The following is a 21930-nucleotide window of genomic DNA, read 5'->3' as shown; positions in this document are numbered from 1 at the left end:
TTTCCATAAACCCCTAAAATTACTTCATCCAACAAAAAGCAGGAAGTGATTTGCAGAGAACAATGCCCAAATTCCCTAAATGACTGTTTATAAATGTTTGTTTACATTTAAAGGGGGAATATGATATAGAGATAAATATTTTGGATTGGGGTATGGATCTTGGTTTATTGATACAAATTTAAAGTCCATTTTGTTATATGTATTTCTGCTCTTGTTTAAAGTGTTGTGTTTTTTATATTTAAAAATATAATGTATAGCCGGGCGGTGGTGGCGCACGCCTTTAATCCCAGCACTTGGGAGGCAGAGGCAGGTGGATCTCTGTGAGTTCGAGACCAGCCTGGTCTACAAGAGCTAGTTCCAGGACAGGCTCCAAAACCACAGAGAAACCCTGTCTCGAAAAACCAAAAAAAAAAAAAAAAAATATATATATATATATATATATATATATATATATATATATATATATATAATGTATAATTAAGAAATACAGGTTAATAGTCATCTATAATAGTCAAACTTGTAATCATTTTAGTTGCTTTCTAGAACTACAGAGATATATTTCAGATTGAATAGGGATTCTTCAAATCTTTCAAAGTCCTTTAAAATACGGCATTTAAAATGTTTTAAGATCTTAGAACTTTTCATGACAATCAGACTCATTTGTTCCTGGCAGCACCAATCTACTTCAAGAGGATGATGGACATTGAAGAGGCTCATTATGGATTTTGCTAGCTGTTTGGGCAAGAAACTGCTTTTGCCTGGATTGTTTGATGTTATGCTGTATGAATTGGACATGCAGAACCCACAGAAAAATGACTTGCCTAAAGAATGTATGACAGTCCTTCAGGGTTCTTACTTCATGAAAGAGACTGCCAGACATTTTGCAGGACACAGAACGTGACTGACAAACTACCAATATAAGTGGAACTGTCTTTGAAATTTCCTGCTTCATGGAAAAGTCTGCCGGATACTATGGCCCTATAGGTGAAGATGGGTGCCCCAAGGTTACAGAAGAACTTTGGGTGGCTGTCCAGGCAGCAAGATGTCTCTGTCAATTCTAGAGTTTTGGAAGTTGCTGACACTACACTTACTATTAACTTAAGTAATATTATGTCCTTCTGGAGTCTTTGATAGAGTTGAAGAATAGATAATTATAGTTATAGTTTTCTTAATTATGATAAAAGATAAAGTAGATATTGATGGAGGAGGGTCATCTGTCTATCTGTTGCTTTCATTGGTTAATTAATAAAGAAACTGCTTGGCCTGATAGATCAGAACATAGGTAGGTGGGGAAGACAGAACAGAATGCTGGGAAGAAGGGAAGACAGGCAGACGCCATAGCTCTCCTCTCTGAGATGGATGCAGGTTAGGATCTTCCCGGTAAGCCACCACCTCATGGTACTACACACATTAATAGAAATGGATTAATCAAGATATGAGAGTTAGCCAAGAAGAGACTAGATATAATGGGCCAGGCAGTGTTTAAAAGAATACAGTTTCCTTGTAATTATTTTGGGTAAAGCTAGCCGGTGGCTGGGAGCTAGGTAGTGGAAAGTGGCCCGCAGCTCCTTCTACAAGATATAAATATTATATCTATAATTCTTGCTTGATAGCTGTTTTGTTATATATAATCATGCCATGTTAAAGTTGAAACTTTCCTTTTTATTTAGACAGAAAAGGGGAGGTGATATGGGATTCCCCTCTATATGCTATGAATATGTTATACTGCCATTGGTTAATAAAGAAGCTGCTTTTGCCCAATGGCTTAACAGAATATAGCTAGACTGGAAAAGAAATAAAGATAGTTGGCAGAGTCAGAAAGACCTGTAGCCACCGCAGGAGAAAGACATGCTGGAAACTTGTGGGTAAACCACAAGCCTTCTAGTAAAATATAAAATAATAGGAATGGGTTAATTTAAGATGTAACAGCTAGCTAGAAATACACTTAAGCTATTTGCCAAATAGTATTGCAATTAATACAGTTTCTGTGCAATTATTTCAGGTTTAGGCATCCAGAAACAAATGAGCAGCCTGCACTTACAGGCCCCACCATGTACAGGACAACTCAGGGCTACTTTAGTCCTAGCCATTTAGAGGTAGTCAATGTTTCTGCTTTCAGATAGGGAGACAGACTTGCCAAACCTCAGCGACATGGTCAGAGCCACAGGGATATAAAGTCAGACTCGAGTTAAAGCCTTCCCACCACATCAGAGGTGCCAGCTGACCCCAACTCACAGAGAGCCTGGGGACAGTCCACACTGAGACCTTCTCTCACACATAGCAACACCTGTGTCCTCTGTCAACAAGGTGACTCTGGAGAGAAACCAGATTGCAGAGAGTTGTCCATGCGAGAGATACATGTCCATCTTCCTCCACTTTCTGTCCTGGTAACACTTATCTCTGCATTAAGGCTTCAGAGACCGGAACAGACCACTTTACCATAACAGTCACTCAAACTCCCAAGACCACTTTACCACAACAGCCCCTCAGTCTCAGGATATGATCCCATGTTGCCTGGGCCCCACCTGGCCTTGCCTCCTCCCCTGCCAGAGCACACATGTTCCTACCTCCCAATGTGACAGATTCTCTGCCTTCTAAGTAGAGAAACATGCCTCACACATCACACCTCCCTGCCTCAGGGTCTCCCTCTGAACTCACTATTTCCTCTTCTGAGGCCCACTAGCTCCGATCACAGGCCAGGCACTTTTAACTTACCAGTCTGTGAATAAAGTCTGCAAAGAATATGGCTGTATGCAGCGCACACCAATTCCTTGGTTGCTTTAGCGCAGAAAAGCAGGGCTGTGTGGCTGAAGCAGGTCTACAACACTGACCCAGCAGGCACCTAGGGATCAAGTCTGATAACTGCCATTCAGATGTCTGTGGCCAGTGGCAACCCTTTCATAATGCCACACCCTCTATAGTCTCCATTCTCCCTCTGCTGTCTCAGCTTCTGCTACTGAGCAGTCATCCCTCGTCATCACTCATGCCAATCCACTCTAGGGATTAAGGGGACTGACTATATGGTCTATAATGTACTCAACATGCCCCTGAAACAGTCAGAACCAGACTAAGTCCCCAAACACCTGCACAGCCCTCTCTCAAATCCTAGCTCAAACATCCTCTCTCAGTGAGGCTCACGAGGACCACATACATAAACAGCACCCAGACCGCTATCTTACCCTGCCCATCACCCATCAATCAATCACCTCTGCCAACTTCTCCTACCCAACATACTTTCAGCTCACAGATACCCCCAAGGGCTTAGAACATTGTTCCTCCATAACAGACACTCAGCAAATGTTGGATGGATGAATGGATGGATGGATGATGTTGACACGATACAACCCAAGGAAGGATGAAACTGTCCTAGAGTCTCGGGGAGAGACTAAGTTAGCGCAGTTTCTTGGCTTGGTTTGATTGTGATAGTAGAGGATGGAAAAGTAGACAGAGTCTGGAGGTGTGCAGGAAGTAAGTCCAGGCTGGGCAAAGACCAAAGACGAGCCTGGCAGATGAAAGGCTTGGTGCCTCATCCAACAGCAGAGTAAAGGGCCCAAGCCCTGTCTGCAATCCTAGACAGTGGAGTCACCAGGATGGTCGGCAGGGAATGTAGACAGCTACACACAAATGCTGACAGCATCCTTAGGGAAGAGAATAAGCAATCTCAGGAAGTTTCCTGCTTCCAGAATATAAACTTAATAAAACACAAATTCTAAAAGGCAAGAATGCCATCATAAAAGGCCCACCCATTCTCCTGCCAGTCCCTTCCTACAGGAAAAAACACATGTGCAAGTGGAGGCCTCTTGATAATTAAGCAAGACTAGAAATTATGCAAATGAAATACATTCAAGTATGCAATGAATTTTAAATGACAGAACTACAGAAGACTTAATTGCTGTATTAGCATGCTATAAAAACACTAATCATAAATGTAAAACAATGCATGCAGATACTTAAATCCAAACTGTCCTGGTGACACAAAAATCAGTGTGTTCCCTCCCACTGTGTTCATATGCAAACCGACCGCAACACACTGAAAGGAGATACATTGATACTGGAGCCTCATTGTCATTTTTAGCCAATATACTCTCTAGCATAAATGTTCAATGTTTAATTAGTTTTTGTTCACTTTCTGAAATAGTTACTTTAAAAAAAAAAGAGCCAAAAATATGATTCTCTTCGGGATCAATTTTGAAAAAGGTCCTATGCTGCTTGTATGTAATTTAAAAGTAAAATATTATCACTGCTGTTTAATGGGTGCTCTGGCTCAGCACTCTGCTACTTCTTCAGAACAAGAGCCACACACCCAGACTTCTCTAGAGCAGAATTTCCTCTCGTTAATTAAAGTAACACTTGTCCATGAACACTAGACTTGTGCTAATGACAAACCATGTACATGCTGGAGAAAGGTCACTATGTGCCAGACCTTGAACTCGCCCCTACTCACCCACCACCCAGGCCAGTCTCCTACTCCAAGTGTCTCGGGTCCACTGGACAACTGCCTTCATTGGGGCAGTTTCAGAGACCAACTTCCCAACTGGTTCATGAGTATCCTGGTCCTGTCTTGCACACTGCTTTGAGCCCTATAACATTGGGGTCCAACCTGGATGTACTACCGAGCCTGGGCATCAGCACTGCCCTGTGACAGTGAAACACAACCGGGTCAGGAGTCCATACTCACTAACCATGTCCTGCTCCTGCTGTCTACAGTCAGGTACTCCATGGACACTCTGACTCACAGGACACCAGGTTCAATACATATGTGATACCTTTGTCCAACCTGGATTGTTCAAATGCTCAGAAAAGTCACTGTCCGTGTGGGGTGGTTTGAATAGGTATGATCCCCATAGACTCATGTGTTTGAATGCTTGGCCCATAGGGAGAGGCACTATTAAGAGGTGTGGCCTTATCAAAGTAGGTGTGGCCTTGCTGGAGGAGTGTGTCACTAGGGGACAGGGCTTGAGCTCAAGCAATGCAGTGTTGACAGCTGCTTCTGCAGTACCATGTCTGCCTGCACTTCCATGTCCTGCCATGACAATAATGGACTAAACCTCTTCAACTGTACACCAGCCCCTATTAAATGTTTTCCTTTCTAAGCATTACCATGGTCATGGCATCTCTTCATAGCAATAGAAACCATGTCTATGCCCTGCAGGAAAGCCAGTCTCTCTGCCTACTCTAGTGACCAGACTCCCTCCGTACACATGTAGCCTTGACCACTGACTCCTTCCCAGCCCTTCCCAACTGACCCTGCCTCAACTTGAACACCTCTCAGCTTCCCTGATGCCCTGGAAGGCACCTCATCACCACCAGACACTGTGCAGAACTATTTGGTGACAGTCACCTGCTCATTCTCTGGGAGAACACAACTCAGCTTCTAAGGAAATCTGAGTAGGCCTTGACCTACACTCAGTGAACATTCAATTAAGGAGCAAATGAGGCACAGGAACGGGGTCCCAGGGAAATGGCTTCTTTTCTGTGCAGTCAGCCTCAGGCCTGTGCTATATAGTAACAGAAGGATGAGCATTCTCTCTGTGCTGTGCAGAACCTAGGAGAGCTGGGATATAGTCTCAGGCTTACCCTGACCTTTTTCAGCATCAAACACAGTGCTTGACACAGAGTTTAATTGGTCTCCAGAAAATAACTAGATGGACTCACCAATGATTTTCCAGGTTACTTCTTGTGGACTATTAATTTAAGACATGCTATATCTGTTTATGCTGTGGAACATTTGTTTAATGATGCAATGATGTGATGCATTCTTACATGTTGCATTTTTTTAACTCTGTGAAGCTGTTACTTTGCCTGCCCAAAACAAGTGATTGATCCAATAAAGAGCTGAATGGCCAATATTGAGGCAGGAGCGGGATAGGTGGGACAGAGAGAATAAACAGAAGGAAAGAACGAAAAGAAGGAAAAGAGGGAAAAGAAGGAGAGAAAGCATCAGGGGCCAGATACATAGCAAGCCATGAAATAAGAAGAAAAGAAAGGTATATAGACTAGAAAAAAGTAAAAGCTCAGAGACAAAAGGTAGATAGAATAATTTAAGAAAAACTAGCTAGAAATAAGCCAAGCTAAGGCCAGGCATTCATAAGAAAGAATAAGTCCCAGTGTGATTATCTGGAAGCTGGGTGGCAGAGTAAAGAGCAAAGAGTAAAATAATACAACTACAGTTATTCTTCTTCCAGAAACAGCTGCACACCCCACCTCAAGTCCTTCAGGATAAGGGCCATGTTACCTCGGTGTCAACTATACACATGGTCTCCTGATCCCTGGGCCTCCTCCCTGACTTCCTACAAAGGCCTAATGGGAGCACTTGCCTAGCCTATGATGCTAACCTGCCACACCCCTGTTAGCCTTATGACCTTCCCAACTCCCTCATCCAAGTAATACTGACATCCTCCAGAGGTGCTGAATGAACATGCATCCATGCCAACGACCCTTGCCTGGCATCTCCACTATTTATACTCCCCTGAAACTACCCCTTGGCAAAGCACAGTTCTGCTCACTGAACTGGCATTTACCTTCTCATCTGTCAATTCAGGTCCAGCCCTCCTGCCCTAACCCTCCTACCTTCCTTGTGCACTTGTGATACCTTAGAAACACAGAGTAAAGCCTCCCCCTTTCAAAACCAACCCTAGGAACTGGCTACCCCATCGTACCATCCCAACCCTCCTCTTGGCTGACACTCAAGCCCTGAATACCTCACAGGTATACTATGCCGAACTGTGCTGGACTTATCCTGCTGCATATCTGAGCCCCTGACCTCTTCCTAGAGGCATCTGGGTCTGTCTTAGTTAGGGTTTTCACTGCTATGAAGAAGAGACATCATGACCATGGTAACTCTTATAAAGAAAACATTAAATTGAGGAGACTAACAGTTTCAGAGGTTCAATTCATTATCATCATGGTGGGGAACATAGTGGCGTGCAGGCAGACATGGTGCTGAAGCTGAGAGTCTTACATCTTGCAGGCAACAGGAAGTCAACTGAACAGTCATATTGAGAGAAACTTGAGCAAAACAGACTTCAAAGCCCACTCCCACAGTGACACACTTCCTCCAACAAGGTCACACCTCCTAATAATGCCACTCCCTTTGAGAGCTATTTTCTTTCAAGCCACCCCAGAGTCTCTATAGCCTTTACTGTTTCTAGGCAGGTTCCTACAGGTTTTCTTTGGTTTACACTGCCAGCACTCCTATGTACTTACTCCCAGGTCGACACCAACAGGGTGGAGCTGCCTACCACTCACCCCACCCCAACCCCTGTTGTTCCTCTGATGCTCTGTATTATTGACACAGCAACCACTATGCAGTTAGGCAGTTCAAGGCAGTGCAGCTATTGCTTGCACAGGAGCAGAAGTGAAGGAAAGAGCAGGAGCAGGAGCCTCTCATGAAACTTTTCACCTAGACCAGTCCATGCTTGATGACCGCAAGACCATGACATAGGGTCTTCCAGGCACTTAGATCATAGCCTCCTACAAACCAGTCACGAGTGTGTAACCCCTCTTACAGGGCATTTAGAAATGTGGTTATAAACACTTAAAAACCACAAAAGAGAGCACAAGGGATCACAGCGGGTCTAGCCTTAATTGCAAGAGATATTTAATCAATAAATATTTGCTGTTCAGAGCTGCATCTGCATTTAGGATTACAAGGTGCTAAACTGAAAATTTATTGTGACTCATTAGCACAAAAGTCTCTTAAACACTGAAAGTCAGACTCAATTTAGAGTACGGGCCTAGAGTTCCCCATGATTGATCTTCAAAAATTAAAACAAAAGTAAAAGAGAAGAAAGCTGTCAATAAAGTATGCTCGCTTCCAATCTTAAACCAGGATTAAGTAGGCGAGGGCATGAAAACAGCCATCGACAACCACTGAACTTTTCCAGAAGGACATTTGAATTGGCAGCTTGGATCTGGGCACTGGCTCCTACTCTCCATCACACAAACAGACTATTTCCAAAATCTCCTGCCCCACACCTCCTTGTCTTCTTCTTCCTTTTCCTGTCCTTCCTCCTTCTTGCTCTTCCTCCTCATCTTCTTTCCTCTCTTCTTCCTCTTTCTTCTCTTCTTGTTCTTTCTCCTCTTTCTCTTTGTTCTCCTCCTCTTGTTCTTATTCAGTAACAGCATTATCAACACTTCTTTGCTCGCACATACCCATTTCCTCTGAGCTGTGTGTTCTTCTGTGCTCTAAGATCCTGAGTCACAAGTCCACATACAGTGATTCTTTACTGGTGAAAGTTGGAGGGAACTAACACAGCTGTCACGAGCTGTTGCTTGTCCTCACTTTCTGCCAGACTTGCCAAACCAACCTTGAAATTAAACAAAAACTAGACAATGCCATTTCAGCCACAGCAAAGTCCTATGTCATTATGCAGCTAAGACAGACAAGTTGGCCAGCAAGCCATGCTCCTCCAGCCAGGTACCAGGCCACGGTACAAGCAGGAGGACGTGGCTAGGCTAAGCACTGAAATCAGACTTACTGAGAGAAGCTTCCATGTGATTGGACGAACTGGCTTTGGGATTCCAGACCAACTCAGCTTCCGTAATTCCTCTATTGGAAGAAAAAAAAAACAGAACAGAGAAAATCAAGGTCACAAATGGCTCTAAAGCATCTTACCATATCCCATCAGTATCCCTGAGGGCCAGGGAGCCCCACAAATGGAACCTAAGTAAGTCTAAAGTATAAGCATTTCAGAGAGTGACTTTCCTCAATGAGTTACCACTCTATTAAAGCAAAACAGAGCATTGTCTGTCTTTGTATGTCTTAGATAAGACATGACTGTCAAAGGCAGCCAGGTATCTCTGACGCCACCTTGGGCCAGGGAGGCCCTTTCTCCCTGAAGCAGTAGCATCCAGAGTACCAGCTTCCTTCCCTCCCACTATCTATGTGTCCCCTTGAACTCACAAAGCTAAGTCTCCATCTGGACAACTTAGCTGACTCTCTTCTCCCTCCCACTCCATCCCACTCGCTGCTTCTTAATGCCCATCCAAGACGTCTTCTCAGCACTGGTTTCTGGGAGGTGAATTTGTCTTTACATAGTATTGACAAAGGTGAGCCACACAATACACAGCTAGGATAAGAGGGCTTCACAGTGGACAAGCACAAGGCCTGGATGTCTTTACAAATACCACCAAGGAGCAGAGCCAGAGAAGGACTGACCAAAGAGAGAGGGGCCTGCAGCCAAGGCAGTGAGTATATGACACAGTAGGGAAGGACAGTGGGCCCTGGTTCTGTCACTGATGCCCTGAGTGGCTAGAGGGCTCATGTAGGTGCACAGGAACATCCATGCACTCCAGCTCCAGCAAGACAAAGCCAATTGCTTCCTTTGCTTCCATTAGAATCTACTATTAGACTCTTCCAACAGCTCAGAGCTCATGATTAATACCAGGAATAAGAGAAGTGATTACAGAGAAGACTTTGGTAATATAATCAACAAAATGCAAAGTCCTGACATCTAATCTTTTTCCAATTACTAAAGTCTAAGTAAAATAAGTAGAGAGTAATTGGGTGACTGCAACAGCAATAACCTGCATTCACAAAGGCCTCAGAAAACATCAAATCTCCCCCCATCTCCCCATGGATGCCATGAAGAATGGGGGCCTAATATCTGAATGCTGATAACCGTGTTTGCTAGCCAGGCTCACAGTATCTCTCCCTCCTTGCAGCGCTGGTCTCTGGCTGAGGTTTATGAAGAAAGCACTGAGAAAACACACTTGGTTAATGTTCTCTGACCCCATCTCCACATTGAAAAAAAAAGTTCCAAGTCAGGAATCGTGAATATACAGAGTGAGATAAAGTTCTCGTTATGTCAAAGCTCAGTGTTTAAAAAGAGCTTTGCATACATTGTCTCGCTGGCTCCTCAAAGTAGCTTGGATTAATCAGGCCTATGAGCCCTGTCCACGCATGAGAACTGGTTTCACAGAGGTTAAGTAACTTGCCCTTTAATACCAGGTTCTTTTCACTGTATTAACTCCTATTCTTCAAGACTTTGTAGCACAGTCAAATACCACTTATAAATACAGACAGAAATCCTAAAGAAAGTCTTAACAGGCACAAACACAGTAATGTATCTGAAGAATAACATATATCACCAGATTCAGCCAAGGGTGCAGGGATGGGTGTGAAGAAGGTACTAATGGGAAAGAGCCACACTCTGTGATGACAGATGTCCCAAACATACTTTCCCTCCCTAGCAGAATGCCACCTGAGCAGAGTACCCGTAATTCCCGAGAGCAACACTGAAATACTAAGGTGTGGTGAGCAGCCAGTCAAGCAGACCCCACTCAGATGAAGCAGAGCTAAGCTCCCCTCCCCATGGTCAATGTGCAATGGGGCTGGGGTTCCATCTTAGACACTGGGAGAATAGCACAACAGCTCAGAATGCCAAGAAAGTCTCACTCTTGGGGAATCCTTGGAAGCAACCGTCTTTCTCCCTCTGACAGTGTGCTAGTTAGACATGAGACTAAGGATCATTATAAGCACCAACCAGCGCAGCCAACAGCCAACTAGAGAAGAGAAAGCAAGAAGCAGGCAGAAGATGCGGGTCAATACTAAGCAGGATGGGCAGTGCACAAACTTGCCTGAACCAATAGCTTTTCCCTGTGTAATAGGGAAGTAAAAACTGTGAAGAATATGAGCCTTAAAACCGTGCAGGCCAGGTGAGGAAACTAACTGGCAGGCTTCCCTCAGAGATGAGCTTGGAGAGAGGGAGGTACCATGTTCAGCAAGGTTTAAGGTATAGTTCCTCTGGACTAGGCAGGCAGCCAGAGGTAAAGAAATCATGGCCAAGAGCAAGAGCAAATGTGGCCTCCATGCCCAGCACTGGGAAGGGCTCACCTCCCAGCCAAAGAAAACATCAAGCCATAACCACTCAAAAGAAAGACCAAGAATAGCTACGAAACTAAGCAGGAAATGTTACATCAGAAGATCGGGCCAGTTCCTTAGAGAACAGGACAACTGACAAAAGCTGCGTCAACAAGAGTAGTATTCTAAACCAGATCAGCTCATGCAAGTCTGGCCTTGTGTAGACAACAGGCTGCAGAACCAAGAGTGGACACAAGGAGACTGAGGAGGCTCAGCCTACAGGGCAGCAAGAAGAAAAGCAAGGACCAGAGAGAGAGATGCTAAATAAGAACAAGACAAGTCAAACCAGGTTGGATAGATAAGTGGGTTTCAGACTGAAAAATAGTATCAATTGTCACCAAAAAAAAAAAAGGTAATTTTAACACAAAGAGAATTAAAGTTGCAATGGGCTCTGCTGGATGTATCTGAAAATTTTGCAAGCTCATCTAGTAGAGCAAGGCTCTAAGAGAGCCAATAAAATTCTCAAAAAGAATAATGTGGGGCTAGGAGATGGCTGTCTATAAAGTGATTGCCACGCAAGTCTCAGGACCCAAATTCCAATCCAACCACCCATGTACTTATATAGTAGCACGTGTTGGACTCCCAGCATGCTGGCCAGGAGTACTAGCCAGAAGGATCCCTGGGCCTGAGCCTTGCTGGCCAGCTAATCTAGACAAATCCATGAACTCTGGATTCAGTAAGGGACCCTGCCTCAAAAGTAAGTGGAGAGAATTTGAGGAAAAAAATATGGCATCGACCTCTGGCCTCTATGCACATGTGTATGGACATGTAAGACATGCATACCACACACAACACAATATATAAAGACTGTGGGGCTGGAGAGACGGCTCAGCCGTTAATATTGCTCTTCCAGAGGATTCAAGTTCAATTCCCAGCATCCGCATCAAGTGGCTCACAACCATCTGGAACTCCAGCTCCAGAGAATCTGATGCCTCTGGTCCCTCTGGCTACCAGCAATCGCATGCACAAACCCACATGCAGACAGATACCTACAAATAATTTAAAATGATAATAACAAGTCTTTAAAAATAAAATCTTCTTAAAAACTAAAGCTTATGAAGAGATTTGTAGCAATAGTTAAGGTCATCTATGACAGAATTACAGACATGAAGAAAGGACCTTCTGTGAGAGACAAAGGGAAGAGACCCGCAAGGCAGGAATAATGGTTCAAATCAAACCTGCGAACACATGAACACCGAGATGTGATAAAACGACATTCACACAACCCTGCCCCCATTTCTAGATGAGACTATGTGTCTTACCAGAAAACTAAGTCTGAATGATAACAAATCTGAATGAGGGCAGCCTGGCTGTCTCTGTGTATAAAAGGAAAGACTAAAGCACATGACGAAAACAGGATCTTCTGCTATATTATATGGGGAAAAGGCCTTCCAAAACATGACTCTCAGAAACTACAAATGAAAGGATTAATAAACTAAGTAAACAAGTTGGGATGTAACTATACAGTATAAAGAAGTCAATTATTCAAACAGCAGGTGGCAGGCTTGACAGCTTCGCGCAGTGTATAAAAAGTCTCACACAAGTCATACATAAAGAGCACACACACAAGTTAAAAGACGAACTGCCCGCAGAAAACATGAAGATTCCCACAACACATGGCAGTGGATACATAAAAGCAAGGTAGAAAATCTGTGATGTGAACAAAGCACTACACATTTAAATAAGAAATCCCCTAAAATAAGGTTGGACTTTGTAAATGAACCACGACACCCAATATTGAAAAGACTGGGCACAGAGCTGCTCTCTGACAGTTTGCTGTGAGTACAAACTGGGGTAATTATTACTGGATCCGATTTTTTAAAACCTCTGAGTAGCCACTTTACTGAGGAAGCCTATGGTGTTATTTCCAAGACCAGGTAAGGGCTAGGCCCGAGGACTTCATAGCAGAGAGCACTAAGAGCAAACCACCAGGAGCAAGCAATGTGTCCATTGGTAAAGATGGGACTCTGCACCGAGGAACACAAACTGCCACCAGGAAGACCAGATCCCTGTTTGTGTGGACACGGAATAAGCCCTCCTAAGCAGATGTGAAAGACAGAACAGAGCACAGCACAGCTGATGTTGGGAGGACTGGGGCCAGTAGAAGACTCCCATTAAGGAGAAGCCCCACCAGTCTCTGCAGAATAGCAAGATTCTGCAGCTCAGGCACCTTCATCCCCAGCCTTTTACAATTAACACACATTCACTACACAACATGGTATGTTTTTATGTTCTCATGTAAGTACTTCATGGTCTTGACCACAGTACCCCTACATTGCCCTCTTCTGACCTTGCCCCCTCCCTGCTGGTCTCCTTTATCTTCCCCCAAATTGCCCTTTCTTAGAAACATTCACGCTGATCAGACTCCACTGTGGGTCCATCCTAAGTTTTCTCCATCATTCATGGGCATGTCAATGGGCATCTAGGGTGCTGTGAACAGGGCTACAGTGGACATGGACTTGCAGTTATCTGTGGTAAGCTGATGTAGGTGCCTTCAGGTTCATACTCAGGTATGGCTGGGCAACATGCTAGTTCTACTTTTAATTTTTAGAGGAATTTCCATACTGATCCACAGGGGCTGTATTAATTTACATTCACACCAGCCATGTGTGAGGCAAACTGCAGCTATCCAGGCCCAGCCAAGTCCTGTCAGATCTACAACTCCTGACAGTGTCCAGCACCATTCACTTCCCTCCTCTATGGAGACAACCTGACTCCGTAGGGCAGTGTCCTGAGCACCTGCCCCCTCTCCAGGAAGCAGTTTTCCCTAAGAAGGTTCTCCAAGGTGCTGTACTGTATTGCATATCCCCCAACAATAGACCAAAGTTCCAGAGTCTGAATATCCTGGTCAAGATTCAGCGTGGTCGGTCTTTTCCATTTGAGCCGTTACAGGAGTGTTAACCGGCATCTGCTGTGAGTTAATCAGTTCTGTGATGACTGATCACCCTGAGCGCTATGCAGACTCTCATGTCAGGGCCACTTCTGAACCTTCTGTGAAGCGCTGACATCTACCCATATCTTACTGGGTGCGTCAATGTTTTATTGTTGACTTGGGAGTCTGTTTCTTCTAATCCCTGGCTTTTCATCTGCCTGTGAGTCACATGTTCATGTCTCACTGCATGCTGGTTACCGTGTTGAATACTTAATGTGCTGGTATCAGTCAATGCCTGTGGAATAAGAGCACCAGGTCTGTGCCAGTCAGCATGATCTCCTCCTCCAGAGGGCTGGAGGCACAGGCTCCTCACTGGGCTCTATGTTCCCTCTCTCCAACACTCAATTTCCTACAGCTCTGGACTCTGCTTAGACCAGGGACCCTGAGGTGTCCTCTGCAGGTACCTGTGTTCTTTTCCTCACACTGGCTTCCTCCTCTCCAGCACTGGACTACTGTCATCTGCCTCAACCTCCCAAACTCCCAATTCCCAATTTCTCAATGCAGTAAGATGCCAGCAGATTAATTTAACTTTCCCTACCTACATGGTAGCCTGGGAACTGTTTCAACTGCATCCAGAACAACTGGAAAGCCAGACCCTTGTTCACTGCCCTTTTCTCAAGCCACAGCTCAGCACACACTAATGTCTATCCAAGCACGGCTACCCATACACTGGCCTAGTGTTCTGTCTGCAACACAGAAGCTGATCCTTCAGCACTTAGTACCCTAGGGTTAAGCAAAAGTCAGTTTGTTAAGATTTTCAGATAAGATCAGCATGTTCAGGGTGTTATAGCCATAGATTGCTAACATTCTCAAAGAATTTCTGTCACTGAAGTTAGCGGTACCCCAGGATGAACTGTAGCAGGCTTCTGGGTAACCCCTCCAGCAGACATCCCTCAGGCAGGCTCAGGTGGAACTGGGACCTGGTGGGGAGAAGTGGACACAGTGTCCAGGGAAAAGCAGCTATGGCCTAGGAAAGGCTTTCCAGGGGAGACTGGCCACTACTTGGCCCAGGAGAGTGATGCAAAGGGGCGGAGAGGGGGTCAGGAGGGGAAGAAAGCAGGAGACAAGCCTAAAAACCACTATAGTGCTGAAACATCTCACATCACAGAAAAGTACATGGCATGGCTCCTTTGGTTCCAGGAACAGTTCTAAAACTCCACTATGGGGCTCAGATTAATCATAACTACAATAAAGACAATGACAAAAGTACTAGAGTCTAGCTAGTACTAACCTACTATACCAGTTCATCCTGGGTGCCATTAGCCTCAATGCTTGGATGGCTGTGGATCTAACAAGGTCACCCACAGAACCAAGCATGAAGAAAGACATCTACCTCTACCACACTTAGTAACTGTCTTAGGGTTACTATTCCTCCAATGAAACACCATGACCAAAAGCAAGTTGGAAGCAAAGGTTTATTTGACTTAGGCTTCCACATCACTGCTCATCATCAGTGGAAGGCAGGGCAGGAACCTGGAGGCAGAAGCTGATGCAGAGGCCGTGGAGGGGTACTGCTTACTGGCTTGCTCAGCCTGCTTTCTTATAGCACCCAGGACCACCAGCACAGGAGAGACACCACCTACAATGGACTGGCCCTCTCACATTAATCACTAATTAAGAAAATGCTATACAACGCTGCCCACAGTTGGATCTTACAGAGGCATTTTCTCGCCGAGGTTCTTGTCTCTCAAATTACTCTAGTCTGCGTCAAGCTGACACTAAACTAACCAGCACAACACACTGTAGTCATTGCTGTAACCGTCCCGGCAAAGCAGTGTAAGGAAGGACAGCTTGACTCTGGCTCACAGTGAGGACACAGTCCATCATGGCAGGGAAGGCACGACGGCAGGAGAATGCCATGGCTGGTTACACTGAGTCAGGAAGCTGAAAGAGAAGAATGCTGGGGCTCAGCTCACTTTCTCCTTTTTATTCAGTCTGGGACCCCAGCCCATGGATGGACTAATGCTCCCCATTTAGGGCTGGTCTCCCCATCTCAGTAATCTGTCTAAACACCCATTCTTGAGCACACCCAGAGGTCTGTCCTCTATGTATTCTAGATCCCATTATTTTGACAATATTAACCATCAAACATACTATGTTGACATGTATCTCTTTTCTCTTCTTGGAAAAGTCTGGTTCATCTTTGAACTGCCACCTTCAGTGACATCTCCAAAGGCCTTCTCTGTCACTTTGGAGATCGGCCCAGGCTGGGCTGTTAGCTCTGTAGTGGTTCAGACTCTGTGACCCTGGATGTCAGAGCTCCTGCAACATTGGTCCATAAATGTGGGAGATACCTAGCCCAGGTCCTGTGCTAGCTGCCCACAAAAAGGCTCCTCTTCTGCGGAGGGCAGACAACAGCAGGGACACTGCTTTCTGCCACAAACCATGGTGACTCAGGTGAAATCTCTAGAAGCATGCCAGCCTGTCCTGCTTGCTGGCATGTGTGAGGCAGGTGCTCCAAGAAGTTTTTTTTTTTCTGTCCTCTGCTATTGTTCTAGTTGATGTTTTTCTGCTTTGAACAGTCCCGTGAAGTTTGTTTTTAATAATGTACACAGAGAGAATACACCTTAACAGTAGGGAACAATCCTACTGAAACAAAGTGTTTTGGAGGCACATGGGAAAACAGTTCCTGTGTCACCTCCTCTGGGTGCCCTGCCTCTCCTCAGCCTGTCATCAAGGATGCTAAGGCCATCTCTTGCAAGCCCTGGAAACATGCCCCTCTAGTGTCCTTGCTAAGAGCTTCCTCTTTGTTGCTCTTCTTCCAAATCAGTGAAGGAGGCATCTAGGAGTCCAGGCTAGAACATCACAGGAGTGCCTGCTCTGACTGCTGAACACCAACCTGTGGCACTGGACCAGCACCAGCTTGGTGTTACCCAAACAACACACAGTTCACAGCTGTTGGACCAGGAAGCAGTGCCACATGACCTGCAACCTGCTGGCCCAAAGCCGCCGTCCCTGTTGCCCCAACCTGTAGGACTATAGTCCCATCCTCACAGTGGCCAACCTGAACCCAGAGTACAACTAAATGTCAGGAGCCTGGAGAAGAGCTGCCCAGGAGCTATGGGATGGAGTGTGTGCCCAGCACACAAAAAGTGAAATGCGACCCCCAGTACTGAAAAGAAAATAATAAAGCAAACACCATGAGTGTCAATAGTGGAAAGACATGCAACCCAATCAAAAATGAAAAGAATATGAAGAGGCATTTATCCATGGAAATACAGACAGCCAAAAAGCACATAAAGAGACACTCAAAATCACACTGACAGGAGGACCCACTTCACATGCAATAGCTAAAATTTCCAAATTCGGGAAATTCAGAAGCCTCACACACTGCTGGTGAGTGTTAAAAAAAAAATGGCACAATAGGAAACAGTCTGCCAGTCCTCAACACATTAGACACCCTTAATACCAATCCAAGAGTGTTGAAAACAAATCTTACAGAAATGTACATTTGAATGCTCTCAGCAGTGCTATTCACTGGACATAAAGCAGAAACATCCAAATGTCCGTCAGAGGATGAATGGATACACAGACTGCAGCCTGCATACCACATGGGTCAGCTTTCCACTGTGGCAACCACCAAGACGGCCAGCTCCTTAGAGAAAAAGGTCACCATGGCTTAAGCTAACAATTTCAGGTCATGGTTTGTTGGCCTTGTCACTTTGGACCCTGTAACAAAGCAGCAGGTCATGACAGAATTGTTCACCTCACAGCCAGGCTGAGAGAGAGGAAAAGGAAAGAGCTGGAATCCTCACATTCTCTTGGAGGGCATAACTTCCACTGACCATGAGATCCAGTAGGTACCATCTCTTAATTGTTTGGTGACACCCTCCCCCAAAAGTACCACAGGCTGAGGGAACCAAGTATTTAACACAGGGACCTTTGGAAGATATATTCAAATCATTGTACAATGGAATATTAAGGTTGCATTTGGCAAGGTGGATAAACCTTGGAAACAATGTGCTGGGTGAAAGAAGCCAGTCTGCAAAGGTCATCTACTTATGGTTCCATTCATAAAAATGCTCACAATAGGCAAATTCAGATCAGCAGTGGCTGCCTAGCTGAGGGAAGAAGAGGTGGAAAAGTGGGGAATGACACAGAAGTACACAGTCCCTTGGGAAAGTGGTGAAAATGTTCGGAGATTGACTACAGTGGCTGCACAGCTCTGCACACACTAGAGAAACTGAAGATTCTCTGGCATGTGTTCTAGCCCTCAAACCACACTACCTTCTCAGGAAGGTAGATCTGGAAGATGGAAGCTTTGCAATAGAGGGTACGAGGGGCCAGGCTTTGGCAAGCAGCTTTTGTTCCTGACAGGAGAGCTTCCCCTGCACAGGGGGCAGAGCCATCTGAATCTGGATGGGATTAGCCACAAGATGAGCAACCAGTACAGAGTTCCAAGAGGAGCTCAAGGACCACTCCACCCTTCACCAAGTGGAAGGCAGGTGGAGGTGACACTAAGTGGATCTCTGCGGACGGCTCCTCTAACCTGCATACCAGTTCATATAAAATTGTCCCACTCCCGGACAATAAGCTTTGTTCCTAGGACTCTGAAATCATGCACAGTACAAACAAGCACTTAATACCCATCACAACACTGCTTACACATTTAGAAAAGAGATGTTTCTCTTTCAGTTCTTCTCCTCCCTCTCTCCTCCCCCACCTCCCCTCCTCTGTCCCACATACACACATGCAAATATTATAACGCAGAATCAGAGTTCTATTTGATACTGTGACCTCCAGGTCTCCCATTTGGCCTGACCTAGAGATCTATATAGGTGAAACTTCTATTTTGAAGGGGTGTTCTTTATTGTAAAGGTCCTAAATGAAAGCTGCTACTCAAGGGAGATCTGAAAACACACCCGAGATGATTAAGGAGAACTGAGAGCCTTCCAAAGACCACAGTAGGGAAAAGCGAAGTGCAACTAATGGGCACCTTGTGAACCAGCTTCCTCTTCCCAGACTGCAAGAGCCCTAATCACCTGTTAGTCACTTCACAAGGTCTAATTACACTGGTTTTCCCTTCAATACATTGATCTCACAGCCAATGCTGCATAGCATTTAATTAAAGGAAAGGCTACTGCTATTTCATGCTAAAAATCTAAATCCTTACAAACAAATTAGGAGCTTGAGACTCCCATTTGTGCTTTCCAGAAAGAGCCATTGAGACAAACTCTGAGCCTCCTAGAATTTCAGCGCACAATATTCTGTATTATAATATTTGTGTATGTAGGGAGAGGGGAGGAGGGCAGGAACCGAGAGCTATACTTAGTCTCACCCCACTGAGGTGAACCACCTGCTGACAACAGTTCCTGGTGGCTGGTCACTCCCTTGTACTGATGCCATCATACACAAGGCAGGATACAGGCTCCTAAACACTGCTTACATCCTCTTGGTGCAGAGGGTCAGGACTCCAGTCCATCCATACCTGTTCACTCCAGCGCCCATGCATTTGAGCATCCTAACACCACCATCTTCAGAAGGCCCTCAGTCCAGAGCCCTAGACAACTGTGGGAGGACAGAGGTGTGCCCAAGCACTCTAGAGGGATTCCCTCTGACTGCTTTCCTTCCGTAGCCGAAAGACCAGGAGCACATCCCTGGATGTCACATGTGCCTGAAGGGTCCACTAGCAGGAAGCTGGTTACACATGAAGACCAGAGACAACCTTGTTGATAAGCCCAATTAACTTCAGATAAGTACTCAATATCATTACAAAGGCAGAGCAACATATTCCTTCATTCTCTGCAATCGATGTCACCTGTGATGCTCTGAGAGCCAGCTAGGGAGGCAATGAGACAGCTGAAGCAGCCAGGAACTGGCCAGAGTCCCCACCTACCAGTCCATAAATCACTGGACAGACTGGCTCAGGACAGCATCAGCATACCTCTAAGTCTGCCCCAGGTTCCCACCCAGAGGTCTACTCCTGAGCCCAGAAAGTCATCCTGTGGACCCCACAATGATCCTAGTGGAAGCAGTGCTGAAGTGAGCACATCGTTCTCTCAGGGGCCTTAGGCCTCCTGTTCCCCCATGCTGAAGTGAACATTCCTTTCTCTCTGGAGCCCTGGACCTTCTGCTCACTTCCATTTGTACAAGTATTAGGTGACCTGCTTCCAAGCCTATGTGTACCCTGCTCACAAGTTCCATGAGGATGTGGGCTGATGAAGTAGGTAAGAAATCGGGGCTTATCTTAGTTAGGGTTTCTGTTGCTATAAAGAGACACCATAAGGACAGCAACTTTTATAAAGGAAAACATTTAATTGGGGCTGGCTTACAGGTTCAAAGGCTTAGTCCACTACTGTCACAGCAGGAAGTATGGAGGCATGAAGGTAGACATGGTTCTGGGGAAGGAGCTAATAGCTCTACATCCAAATCAGCGGACAGCAGGAAGAGAGAGTGACATTGGGCCTTGCTTGAGCATTTGAAAACTCAAAGTCTGCCCCCAGTGACACACTTCCTGGAACAAAGCCACCCTCCTAATAACACCATTCCCTAACACCCGATGGGAACCTGTAAACAGACGGTCTCACCTGGTTCCACGGGACTGCTTTCTCTTTACACACCAGGTCTGCTTGCTAGTTCCCACAGCTGCTTATGAAATAACCACTCTGAGGCTTATTATCAATTATAATTGTTTAGCCAATGTCTTAGGCTTCTTACTGGTTAGCTCTAACTATTAAATTAACCCATTTCTATTAGTCTTGTATTGCCGGAAGGCTGTGGCTTACTGGTGACGCATGTTACTCCTTTAGTGGCTACATGGTGTCTCTCTGACTCCACCTACTCACTATCTCTCTCTCTCTCTCTCTCTCTCTCTCTCTCTCTCTCTCTCTCTCTCTCTCTCCTCTATCGCTCGCTCGCTCTCTGTTCAGATTTTCCACCTGGCTTTACTCTGCTAAACCACTGGCTGAAACATTTTTATTCATCAACACATAAAAGCAATACATATACAGAAGGACCTCCCACATCAAGAGCCAATTTCATTCAAACCACCACAGGGCTCCAGGTATGCCAAGGAGCCCCCACCCTAGGAAGGTTACCGTTCACACCTGTAGGTAGGTAAGTAACCATGTGACACACTATTCAAAGTCAACAAGGAGGTATGGTGCGTGATCATGTCAGGACAAGAGGTAACCAGAAACTGAAGCACTTGGGTCAGTGCTCAGCCTGTGTGGAGGCATCACAGGGTACTCTAGCTGGCACAAGAATAAGGCTTCCTTGTGACACTGCGACCATGGAAAATGGGGTAAGGAAACAGATGCTAACTCCTGCTCTTGTGTCCCTCTTGTCACGGTGTCCTCAGAGCTTTCTATTATCTAAACACAACCTTAATAGCTAATAGTCACAGGAATCTGCAGAGAACAAGGACAGTCCAGACCATCAGGTTCCCGCTGCACAGAACAAAAGTATGGACAGGACTGCAGTTGGGCAGGGCTCAGCAGGAAGCTAAGCTCTCTTCTGGAAGCAAAAGGTGACTATGAAAGTTGCAGAGAAAGATCGGTCTCAGTGTGACTCCCCTCCTTCGAGGACAGGGAATGAACAGGGAGAAAAAAGCTGAGGGTACTGACTGAAAGTCACTCCAGGTTGACACAGAGAAGAACTCTGAACAAAGGCAGGACCATGGGAAAGCAGAAAGAACAATGGGCCAACACAGGCACTGTGAAAGAACAGGGCCAGGTTGGCTGTCACTACAATAAGCATGGGAATGGTTGACAAAGGCCATCAGGCGTTTCCTAAATACTAGTAACACTTAAATCTAAGCAGTGGGTCAAGAAGACTGCCAGTGCTGGTGTGCTAGCACACGCCTTTAATCCCAGCATCCGGGAGGCTGAGACAGGAGGATTTGTAACCTAGGCTACTACAAAACAAGAATCTATGGAGAGAAGGAAGGCCTGAGCCTCTACTAACACAGTTGGATATGCAAAGTCCCCGCAGATTCATATGCAGGGGGGGTGTGTGGAGGCAGCTGGTGGGCCTTGGGAAGTGACGGGTGTTGCCCTAATCAACAGATCACTCTAGTGAAAGGGTCATCACATGGTGGCATTTCTGAACAGAAGAAGTAGATCTCTAGGGGTGCATGCTGGAGAACGAAAATACATGCCTTGCTCTGGCTGCCTGTCCGCTCTGCTTCCCAATA

At 45.5% G+C, this 21930-nt stretch overlaps 1 protein-coding gene across 1 annotated transcript in view; it reads right to left on the bottom strand.

Annotated features, from left to right (window-relative positions):
• Nucleotides 1-21930, bottom strand: part of Tbc1d22a (TBC1 domain family member 22A) — a 287690-nt gene that overhangs the window by 193522 nt on the left and 72238 nt on the right. Inside the window, exon 5 of the mRNA XM_057792580.1 lies at nucleotides 8481-8551. Coding sequence (XP_057648563.1) covers nucleotides 8481-8551 — 71 coding nt within the window. The remainder of the gene's footprint in view (nucleotides 1-8480; nucleotides 8552-21930) is intronic.

Source organism: Chionomys nivalis, chromosome 17 (assembly GCF_950005125.1).
Source record: "Chionomys nivalis chromosome 17, mChiNiv1.1, whole genome shotgun sequence".
Lineage (NCBI taxonomy): Eukaryota > Metazoa > Chordata > Mammalia > Rodentia > Cricetidae > Chionomys > Chionomys nivalis.
Note: the sequence above shows the minus strand (reverse complement) of the source record. Positions and strands in the feature narration are given on the sequence as shown.